Source organism: Pangasianodon hypophthalmus, chromosome 24 (genome assembly GCF_027358585.1).
Source record: "Pangasianodon hypophthalmus isolate fPanHyp1 chromosome 24, fPanHyp1.pri, whole genome shotgun sequence".
Lineage (NCBI taxonomy): Eukaryota > Metazoa > Chordata > Actinopteri > Siluriformes > Pangasiidae > Pangasianodon > Pangasianodon hypophthalmus.
This window is the reverse complement of record NC_069733.1, coordinates 8,165,765-8,177,271: the sequence shown is the minus strand read 5'-3', so window position 1 is coordinate 8,177,271 and position 11,507 is coordinate 8,165,765. Positions and strand designations below refer to the sequence as shown.

At 37.2% G+C, this 11,507-nt stretch overlaps 1 protein-coding gene across 1 annotated transcript; it reads right to left on the bottom strand.

Moving 5' to 3' along the window:
• Positions 1-2,941: 2,941 nt before the first annotated feature.
• Positions 2,942-10,962, bottom strand: LOC113537122 (urea transporter 2). The gene is made up of 10 exons (XM_026931447.3): positions 10,653-10,962; positions 10,490-10,546; positions 8,736-8,922; positions 6,502-6,691; positions 6,286-6,414; positions 5,237-5,429; positions 4,813-4,960; positions 3,777-3,911; positions 3,616-3,665; positions 2,942-3,530 (listed from the first exon to the last, which is right to left on the bottom strand). The coding sequence occupies exons 1-10, from the start codon at positions 10,674-10,676 to the stop codon at positions 3,252-3,254; spliced, it is 1,392 nt and encodes a 463-aa protein (XP_026787248.1). The 5' UTR covers positions 10,677-10,962; the 3' UTR covers positions 2,942-3,251.
• Positions 10,963-11,507: the final 545 nt, after the last annotated feature.

Below are 11,507 nucleotides of genomic sequence, written 5' to 3'. Positions count from 1 at the left end.
AAAAAAATTATTCTGATTAACCCCAAATAAAGATCAGCTGTTTCTGTAGGATTTTCTTGACATCTTGTAGGTTTCATCTGACTGCTGAAGCCATGGTCCAGAAAGAGCTTACAAAGCTTGTACAGGGTCTCACTGTCGAAAGGGTTACAAAAAAATCTCCAAAACATTAAATGTACCATGGAACACCATCAAGGCTATCATCAGCAAGTGGAGAAAATGGAGCACCACAGTGACATCAGCAAGAACAGGATGTCGCTCCAAAATTTATAAAAGGATAACACAAAAACTTACCAGGGAGGCTGCCAAGAGACCTACAGTAACATTATAGTAGCTGCAGGAATATCTGACTAGTACTGATTACTCTCTGCATGTGACAGCAATCTCTCATATTCTTCACGTCTGGGCTATGGGGTAGGGCGGCTAGACGGAAGTCCTTTCTCACAAAAAACATCCAACCTCAAATAAATCACCCCAAACCATGTGGCAAAATGTGTTATGGTCTGATGAGACCAATTCCAAAAGGTATAATAATCCAATAATCACCAAAAGAACACCTACCTTACCCATGGTGCAGCATGGTGGTGGCAGCATCATGCTTTAGGGCTTCTTTTCTTCAGCCAGAACTGGGGTTTTTATCAAGGTGGAGGGAATCATGAATAGCTACAAATACCATTCGAGTTTAGTGCAAAACATTCAGGTGTCTGCTGGTAAGCTGAAGATAAAAGGACTTTCACCTTTCAGCATGACAGTGACCAAAGCATACATGTAAATCAATGAAGGAATGGCTTAACCAAAAGAATATCAATGTTTTTCAATGACCTAGATAGAGCCAAGACCTGAATCCAGCTAAAACTCTGTGAGGTGACTTGAAGCAGGCTGTGCACAGGAGATGCCCTTATAATGTGATGGATCTAGAATATTTTTGCAAGAAACAGTGGGAAAATATTGTCAAGTCAAGATGTGTCATGCTGATAGACTCTTACTTAAAAAGACAGAGTGGTGTAATAAAATCAAAAGTTGCTTCAATAAAATATTAGTTTAGGGGTGTGCATACTTAGGTGCATAACCTACTTGCAACTAGGTTATTGTAAGTTTTTTATTTTTCCTTTTTTCCCCTAAAAATTTTGATTGTTTTTCACTTTGCTTGTATACTTTGCAATTGCACATTAAAGGTGAGAAAAGGTCTGACATGATTTATCTTAGTGTCATTCTTTTACTTCACAAAAACTTGTCATTTTAACAGGGGTGTGTACACACCTGGGCAAAAAAAAAAAAAAATGGGCCAAGCCCAAAATGGCTATCTAATGGTTATCTAATGTAGGTTTTGTGTTTTGTGTTTTTAGCAGAATGTGGAAGGCTTGATTCAGAATGGTTCAGCAAAGTTGTGTTTAGTGATGAATCACATTTTGAGTTGCTTGATGATGCTCCAGAGAGGGGTGTTCAAAGATCTGTTGAGAGATACAATAGTGAATACATCTCTATCACAGATAAACATGGAGGAAGAGGTGTCATGGTGTGGGGAGCCTTTTCAGCTGCTGGTACTGGTGAGCTGCTTCACAGTGAAAAGTCAATTAATGCTTTTGGAATACAGGAAAATATTGCTGAAAGGCTTCCTTCCCACAATTGAAAAGTTGTTTTCTAAAGAGGAAAGATCAGATGTTATTTTTCAACAAGACAATGCTCCTGCCCACACTGCAAAGACCACCAAAAAGTGGCTTGAGAACAAGTCCATTAGGCTCATATTTTGGCCTGATCAGAGTACAGACTTGAAACTTATAGAAAATATTTTGTCTCACATTAAACACAGGCTAACCAGGAAATATTTCTCAACTACTCATCATCTGTTTGAAGCAATCAACATCGAATGAAAAAACATTGACTCTTCTTTCTCTAAAAAGCTGTCTGCAAGTTTACCCACAAGGCTTAAACATTTATAATAAATATATAATAATAAATATATAATAATAAATCAGAGGGGAAAAGCTATCTCATACTAAGCTATTTTATATATTTGTTTAATTCTTGCTAATTTTCTGACCAATGATTTGTTGTTTAGACCATTAAAAGCTGAATATTTTACCATTTTCGAGGGATTGGTCCCTTTTTTTTTTGCCCAAGAATGAAGACCTTTTATATCCATTGTATAAGCAGTTCAAAGTACTACATACGTATCTTAGGTCAATAAATGAATGTTGTTATAGTTGGCAGATTGCTGTGGTATAAGACTAATAAAACACAATAAAACATAGTTGTTATAGGAAATTGCATCACATCACCCCATTGTTGATTATTCCTATAACACCATGTTCACTCATGTTCATTTTTTCACCATGTTCAGTTTTAGATTCCTCATATCTTTTACGTTTTTGTATACAGATTATCATTTAAATGCATATTAAAGGTACGTGAAATGCAAATGTATCCAGTAGATATCCCTTGAAGGTAACAATAAATCAGTGTCTTGTTACATAATCATAAACACAACTTTTCTCCTGTGTACAATTCCCAGGTGTTTAACAAGACCAGTATCTAAGAAACAGCATTTTTCTACTAGAACATTTACAGTTAAGATCTTTATCATGGAGCGAGGTTTGTTTCATAAGTAGTTGCTGTACAGAACATGTTCATCTCCACCCCTCAGCAAGCATCACATGATGGCATACTTACAGAGGTATGTGGACTATACGTGGCTCATGTCAAGGACACTTTTGCATGTATTTGGTAAGCTGTGCTCTTCATAAACAGTTGAACAAGTGTGAACTACTGTGTTCAGTAAATGAATCATTTTTCTATTTGAATAGTTGAGTGATTGTATAGGTTGGTAGGTTGTGGACATCATTCCAACTCAGCCATATATTCCTGCGCTTGTTCCTTGTAGATACATAACTCAAAGTACACATCAAGGTTTTGTAATTCATCACCAGAGAAGTAGTGATCATAATTAATCTTAATAATGTTTAATAGTTCTGTACAATAAATTTAATCATACAATAACTGATTTACATATGATACATAAGTTGCAATAGGAAAAAGCCATTTATATCAAATTAGTCACAAAAATGGTAAAAAAAAATAAAAATAAAAAAAGTCATTACAAACTATGCAAGTCTTTTATGTGCATTCACACATATTTACCATTGTGAGGAAGCAAAACAAAAGAGTGTATAAGTGACATACAAGTGGCTCATGGGCAAGTAATGGGCTTTCTTCGTAATGGGCTTTCACTGTCCTGTCTCGCTCTTTGTATCAGTTCAGATTTCCTGATTCTCCTTATCTTGACTCTCCACCATAATCGTTACTTCCACATCTTTTGAAATTTGCACATCTTTCTTCATCTGCACCTCGTCTTTTGCTTTTTTGTCTTTTTCAGCCTTCTCCTCCTTCTTCATCTTCCTGTAGAACATGAGGTTTTTCTCAGGGTAGGTCACTTTGGCAAGCGGCAGCTTGTAGATTGTCTTTGTCTCCGTAGTGATCAAGAGGAAAGTGAGTGCAGACAGGCAGAAGGGCCAAGTGCATGCTGGAAGCCCGAACTGAGGTATGAAACATTAAAAACTGATTACAAAAAGGGAAGGCTTTCAATTTAAGTTTTGCCATTGTGAATAACAAGATACTTACAGTAGCCATCACATTGCCAATTGCAGAGCCAAGATATGCACAGAAAAATGCTAAGGAGAAATGAGAGAGGAAGTCATTAGTGGCTGATCACACTGGAAATGGTTCTTACCAGAGTCATTTAGCACTCAGGAAAGAGGAAATGGTTGTGATAGGCATCATACCACAGGCTATAGACAGGAGATGAACCTGCCACGTGAGCGCATAGAACATTCCACCAATCGCAATGCAAGCCAAGACACAGTTGTATCCCCACAGTCCAGAATAGATATTCTGAAATGGTGCTGCAAGAGCGAGACCTAATAATAAATAAAAAAGAAATAATAAATTAGAGATTATTTCACTGATGAAATTACTTGGTCTTCTTGGATCACTCAGGGTAATATTAGAAAAGGTCCTACAATTATGAGAAGGGATAGATTTGCTTCTCTTTTATTGGAATTCCCCCCAATTTAGTCACCTGCCAATACCCACCCACCTGCCAGCTCTTCCCTCTCATACGCAACGTAACACACTCGGAAGACAGTGCTATCTACCCTCTTCTGCATACATCAGCTCACTAGAAGAGAGAGAATGCGATCTCTTCCGTTCAGAGAACACAGCCAATTTTGCTCCCTTGGCTCCCAGCCACGAATGGCATTGTCATTATTCAAACTCATGATCTCACAACGACAGGGTGAGCACTTTTCTGTTGCACCATTGGGGAGCCCCATTGCTTATCTTTTCTTTGGGACACTGGCTACTTTTACATGCACATCAAAGTCTGCTTATGGTCTATATTTTGGTTGCAGCCATGTTCCGTATACAGTGTTTATATGCGTAGAGTTGGTGTTGTAAGTATGCCTGAGTTGCCATTCCTAAATACCTAGCCTACAGCTAAGTATCTGTTAGCACCCACAAATACCTTGCGGACTGAGCATGCGTATATATCTCCTTTCAGTGGATTTACTGAATAAGGTGTTTACCTGCAACAAATTTCCCATTAAAACAGGCATATTCCAGGGGTGGGAATCAGAATTTGGGGAATCAGAATATTTTCTTAATCTGAGTTGGGCAATCGGATTACTGCATTCACATGACTCAATACTAATTAGAATGTTGCCAAATTCCCATTACCATCGGAATATTGATATGCACGTAAATGTAGCCAGTGTGATTGAGGCCAGAGTAGAGAATGAATTATAAATGGTTGGGTCTTACCTGACACCATCCCAATAGCTGAACCAATAACAGCATGTGCGCAAGTTATTGGTGAAGAAATAAACAGGGCCACAATGAATATGCCTCCTGTCCAAGGATTATCACAACCATAGACCTGCCCAATGCCCACAGGAATGGAGCGGAAGAGCTGTGGAAATGGAGTTCATGTCAAGGGCATATGATTTAGAATGCAGTGCATGATAGAATTTCTGCAATCAATAATTAAAGTGACAGCTTAATCTGATGTTACATACAATAACTATATTTCTTCAGAGAAAAAATGTGGCACTTCAAGTTAGCTGAAATTCCAGAGTTCCACTCGTGACTTATCAGACTGGTGACTTGACAGTATCAGAAGATTCTAGAAACAGGTCATTTCTGTCTTTGGACACATGTACAAGAACTTGAAAAACAAGGCTCTTACCAAAGCATAATCCAACTGAGACCATGTGATGTTGGGGAAAGAGGTGCTTGGCTGGATGAGGACCTGGGGGAAGTGGAGGTTGTAGTGGCCTGTAGCTACCATATGAAGACACACCAGAATGTTAAAAGGCAGGGTAAAGACTGGCAGATCCCACCGACTGTTGATAGAGGCCAGTGCACTAGACACAATCGGGCTGTAAGACATGAAACATTAAGGATTTATTATCAGGAATGGGCTTTTTGACAATCTCTCAAGCAATTTTTAAATGTCTACTATAGAGACACTGAGCTCTAGAGCTCCTTTCTTTATTGCAAATCTACAATGACTGACAAGTAAGGAGCTGAACACAATTCCAAATTTCACAAATCAATCATTTTCAATGAGTCTACTGGTAGTCCTATATAGCCTTACTTTACATATTAGGAAAAAGATGACACATAACCATCATACTTGAAGATTCTTGAAAAGTTTGCAAAAATCTTGAAAGTCGATTTTACCTCTTACCTATAAAAATGATCTGTGCCCCAAATCAGCTTCATGGTTTGACACTTAATAAAGATACTGTGGCTTTCCCATGACAAAGAGGAACCCTTCCTGGACTTTTTATGTTCCTGCACTGTATCACTCAATCAGGGCTACCTCAGTGCCAAAACTGAAATATTAACGTCACTACATCATGTGCAACTTTTGATTAAACTTTGAAAGATATCTGGCTGATGTTATCTGTTTTATCTTGATTTTGTCTTGTGGCAGCATGTCAGCCTGTCCTCCCTTGACTACTTTTGTCATGCTTGAATGACAAACTTGACAAAATGTGCTTTCGATTACAAATGCTATGAGGTTCAAATTAACCATGACAACAGAGACATGAGATCAATAGAGGTCACTGCTTGCTTTATAGAAAATAGAAAATCCAAAGGTATATCTGCTTGTGGATCTACAGAACATGCATGCTGGTCAATGCTATTTATTCAGTGTAGAGCCATTCTCTATTTCAAGGCTAACCTGACTGACAAGAGTGCACAGAAAAATGATTGCCTGAAACTCACCATGCCATTGACATAAAGATGTTGGGCAGCAGAAGCCACCAGTACCAGTCGCCTGCATTGGAGAAGACTGCCATTAGAAGACCAACCAGGATTCCATTGTATCCATACAGGCCTGCTGCAATTGCCCCTCTGAGAAAAACTGAAAAATTACAACACTCTCCAAACAGTAAACAATTCACAAGTTATGATATTGTATGAATTGCAGCCTGTAAATACCTATTTTGTTTGAGAATGAGGGCTGAGATTGTGGCAAACCAGGTGCCCACAAAGCCATTGAGAGCCCACCATCTGTTCTGGAGGATCAGTCCAGCAAAGATGACCAGTCCACTCAGTGGGTTGTTTACGAACATGACCTGTGCTGCACCTCTCAACACCCAGTCGAAAATCTGAAGCAAGATGCATTTCTCTGGACAAAACACATTTTACAAAGTTACAGTAAGAATCTAACAACAGAGCGTTTCTTCATCAGAAGAACCCTTTAAGATCCCTTCTCTAAGAATGTATATACCATTATTTTTTTGAAGCGTTAATGTAGGAAAAGATGAACACAAAATATCTCGCTATGCTGATAGCTCTTTTATAGAACCATTTCTGGTTTACATGATTTTGTTCAAGTTTTTAAAGCATTAAACCTGATTACACTGAAGAGGCTGCAATCATGTTAAATCTCTGCATTTAGATGTGCTGGAACATTCTGCCTGCTACAACTGAATTACAGAAGAGATGGTTGAGACAGATATAGGAACATGCATGACTGGTTTTATAAACAGCTATGAGGTTTAGCATGCCTGCGAGTTATCAGTATGCATGTACTTGTAAACGTCAGAGAAATATTACTTGCTTTCTTACCGGTAATCTTCTCATGCAAACCAAAATATATTCATTTAGAACACAGTTATGAGCAGCTATAATGACTATTAAGATTTGACAGCCCTGTGAATACCAAGATATCCTTTAAGGCTACTATCCTTCTTTCTTGTGCAGAGAATTAGGAATAGATTCGCAAAGGGGTTTGCTGAGAGGTTTCTGTGTGGGATAAGCAAAAATAGCCAATCAAAGCCAACCAGATGGGCTGATTTGAGTATTTGAGAAACTGCTGATCTCCTGGGATTTTGCGCACACAACAGTTTGTAGAGTTTACACAGAATGATGTGAAAAACAAAAAAAAAAACATCTTGTGTGGAGGGTCTGCAGGCTGAAACACCTTGTTGATGAGAGAGATCAGAGGAGAATGACCAGACTGGACTGAGCTAACAGGGAGTCTACAGTAACTCAAATAAACACTCCTTAAAACTGTGGTGAGCAGAAAAGCATCTCAGAACACACAACACATTAAACCTTGAGATGGATGGGCTACAACAGCAGAAGACCACATCAGGTTCCACTCATGTCAGCCAAAAACAAGAATCTGAGGCTAGCATGGGCACAGACTCACTGAAACTGGACAGACGAAAACTGGAGAAAGACCAGGTGATTTTTTTTTTTTTCTAATCTTCAACTAGTTTGGGTGAGTCTGCAAAGCCCATGCAAAGTGTGCTTTAAGTAAGTAATAAAACAGTTCTGGATATACTGTTATAGGAATATAATCAAAAATTGAGTGGTGTGAATACACTCCAAAATTTGTTAATTTTTCAATAACAGCATGTTGCAAAGTGTTTATTTTCTCTTATACCACAGCAATTTTCCAAAACTTTTAATTTATTAATGAATGACACATATTTAATTTTATTTATTATTTAAATTCTTTATGCCTATATACTTTTATATATTGCTTTATATTTACTTTTTTTTTTTTTTTTCATTATTAATTCTTTCTCCAGCAAACATGAGAGCATGCACACTAAGAAGCTCATTGTACAAGGAACTTTCTTTGAAAAGAAAGAAAGTTCTTAAATCTTGAATCTAAAATGCTTTTATCTGTTTATAGTTAAACAAGGTAGTTCCTATTATCCCTTTGGATATAGCAGCAGTTGTACTCTCACCAGCCTCTTATTTTTCTGTATCATGACATCAATGAGACAAAAAAAAAACAAAAAACAAACAAAAAAAAACAGCTTGTCATCTTACGGAGAAACCAGAGTGCAAAGTCTTTTGTCCTGAAGACTCACCCATGGCAATAAACTTACTGTTAGAATTTGTTAGACTCCCAAGACTTCTTCCATAAATGTTAAACAATCATCTTCTTGCAAAAAAATTTGTAAACAAAAATTTGTAAGAAAAAAAAACAAACAAATTGGATTTAGTTTATTATTCGTCTTAGATTATGTGGCACATCATTTAATCACTGAGGAACAATTTGAACTAGATGCATATTTACGGAGAGTGTGTTAGTAAGTAAGCCTAACTTTCACTTCATCACTTTAATCAGATATTCTTTAATATAAGCATTTGTAACTATATGCATTTTGATGGAGATTGTGTGAAAGCAGGTACGACTTGTATAAGCCTACCTTTCATCCACTTGCCAAAAGGAGCCATATCTCCAGAGAAGTAAGTCACGAAGCGCTTGAGTTTTACTTTGACCTTCTGAGTGTTAGATGACTCAGCTTGTGAGTGTTGCTGCTCATTCTGCTGCAGCTGTGACTTCTTCAGTGCTGCTGTCTGTAGAACTGTGTTAGCCATGAGGGGCTGCAGTTCCTGTCAAACATAACATATATTAGGAATTTCTCACTAAAATGTAGTAAGGAGTTTTTGTACAGTTTTGTGATGTATAGGCCACAGGTAATTTTATAGATGTAGGTTATCAAATTAAAGGTAAACTATACTTTTCAGGACATAAATGCATGTCAGTGAGATGGTACCAAGACAGTGAATGTAGCATGCCTTTAACACTGTTTAAGGTACCTAAATGGTCCATAAATGCACCACCATTGTTTTGAGGGTAGAGTTACTTTCTTTTGTACTCTGAAGAAAAAAAAATGTACCATTACTTTTTATGACAGTGCAATTTAATTTTATATGGTCAGGAATAAAAACAGATGAGTATATGGAAACAAATTCACACACACATGAAACATTCAGGATTCATCATCTCAAATGCAAATCTGACTTGTGGAAAAACATATTGGCCCATCTCAGACACCTACAGTATATTCTATGGGTTACATTAAACATTTTGCCACCTGTGAAGTCTGCATTTGTTTAAAAGGACAAACTAGCAAGAAGACCAGAGAGCTGTCTATGGGAAAAAAACAAGCCATTCTGAAGCTGAGCAAAGAGGGAAAATCGATCATAGCCACTGCACAAGCATTGAGTATAGCCAATACAATTTGGAATGTCCTGAAAAAGAAAAAAATGACTGGTGTTCTAACAACTAGACATCGAACAGGTCGGCCAAGGAAAACAACTGCAGTTGATGACAGAAACATTGTGAGAGCTGTGAAGAAAAACCCAAAAATAACAGCCAGTGACATCACCAGCAACCCCCACTGGGCAGATGTGAAGGTATCACAAGCCACCATTTGAAGAAGACTTTGACAGCAGAAATATAGAGGCCATACCACAAAATGCAAAGCACTCTTCAGCAGTAAGAATCGGAAGGCCACTGGAATTCCATTGTAATTCGCAAAGAAATATAGAGATGAGCCACAAAAGTTCTGGAACCAAGATTAACCTCTACCAAAGTGATGGAAAGTTCAAAGTGCGCAGAAAGAAAGGATCTGCTCATCATCCAAAACATACAAGATTATCAGTCAAGCACAGTGGAGGGATTGTCATAGCTTGGGCTTGCATAGCTGGAACAGGCTTCTATAATTAATGTATACTAAATGGCGATAAAATAAAATAACAAAAAAAAAGGAATGAACACAATTGGTAAACAAAATAAAACATGCATAACTACATAAAGATTAAAAAAGAAAAAAGTTAACAATTATGTTTTATCATACATTTTCTGCGCAGTTATTTACAGTGTATATAGCAGGGGCTGTCAAACCTTTTGGAGCCAGGGATCCCTCTAACCTTTTCACAGATTCCCTCAGCACAGATTTATTTTATTAACAAATTCCAAATATTTAAATATTAGCCACGTTATTCAAATGCATACAGTAATATTATGGCCATTTATTGGAGCCAAAGAGCTTTTTACTGCTGAATTTTACAACAGAAAATATTAAGCCCAAGTTGATATTATTTATATGTTTCTGAGTTGTTGGGGTTAGATGAACCCCAGTCAGTACATGTGACTCTAATTTGGTTGTCTTACCTTGGAGTGTTCAGTAATGGATGTTCTACAGAAACTTGTGATATTCCCTGAAATACCCTGGGGCAAAAATCAGACATTCGTCTTTTGTTATTTAAATTAGTCATTAAAAAGAAAAATGTGATGTTTAATATGAAAGTCTATTATTAAGTAAGCAGAGCCTTACCTCTGAAAGTTGTATTCCAGGCATAAATAAGGCCAGATTATTTTCCTACAAAAATCCCAGCAGCTGTGAAAGAGCTGCTGATCAGCCTTTATATTGTGTGAGGGAAATCCAGGCTCCTCCTCTGCAGGCACAAATGCAAATTAGGAAATAAAAAAGATCTTATCTCATTCGTCAGACTTTGAAGATTCGTTGCTCTCAATAACTTTTGTTACTACTACATCAAGAGAAAAGGGGAAAAAAGCAATGTGAATCTATGGATAGCAAAAGAATTAACAAATGATTACAGAGTTTAATGAGTATGTGCCTTATTTCATAAACTTCAGCTGTTCACCAAATGATGAGGTTATAACTGAAATAACTGAGTAGGAGAAAAGTTTTTTCTTTTATTTTTTCCTAGCTCAGACTGTCTTTTATCCACCATGCCTCACTCATTCCAGTATGCAAGTCAAAATTTCTAGAGGAAAATGGGTGTGTTTGTGCCTCATTTATCACACCTTGAAGATTATTTTTGATAAATCAATACCAAGATGGTTAAATACATTTCAAGTGTACTTTAATGTGCTTTAATGTCATTCCAGGGTTGTTGAATACTTTTAGTTGAAAGTATTAGAGAAATGGGGAAAAACAATGTGAGTCTACGATATCAAAGATATTAACAAAGAAAGGATTACAGAGGAAATTAGTACATGCCTTATTTCACATAACCTTCAGCAGTTCACCAAATATGGAGGCTATAACTGAAAGACCATTGAGTTGGAGAAGTGCTGAAAAGTGCTGCTGGAATTGGAAAAGTAGAGAAGGATGGAAACCTGAAGAAAATCAAAAACAAAAACATGAAGAGAATTTGGCCTTTTG

Bases quoted from the DNA above. Each gene is read 5' to 3' on its own strand.
- LOC113537122 (XM_026931447.3), bottom strand. From the start codon at position 10,676: ATGCCTGGAATACAACTTTCAGAG. The intron at 6,692-8,735 runs GTAGGCTTATAC...TGTTTTGTCCAG, and splicing joins TTTTGGCAAGTGGATGAAAG to AGAAATGCATCTTGCTTCAG. The intron at 6,415-6,501 runs GTATTTACAGGC...AGTTTTTCTCAG, and splicing joins CTCATTCTCAAACAAAATAG to AGGGGCAATTGCAGCAGGCC.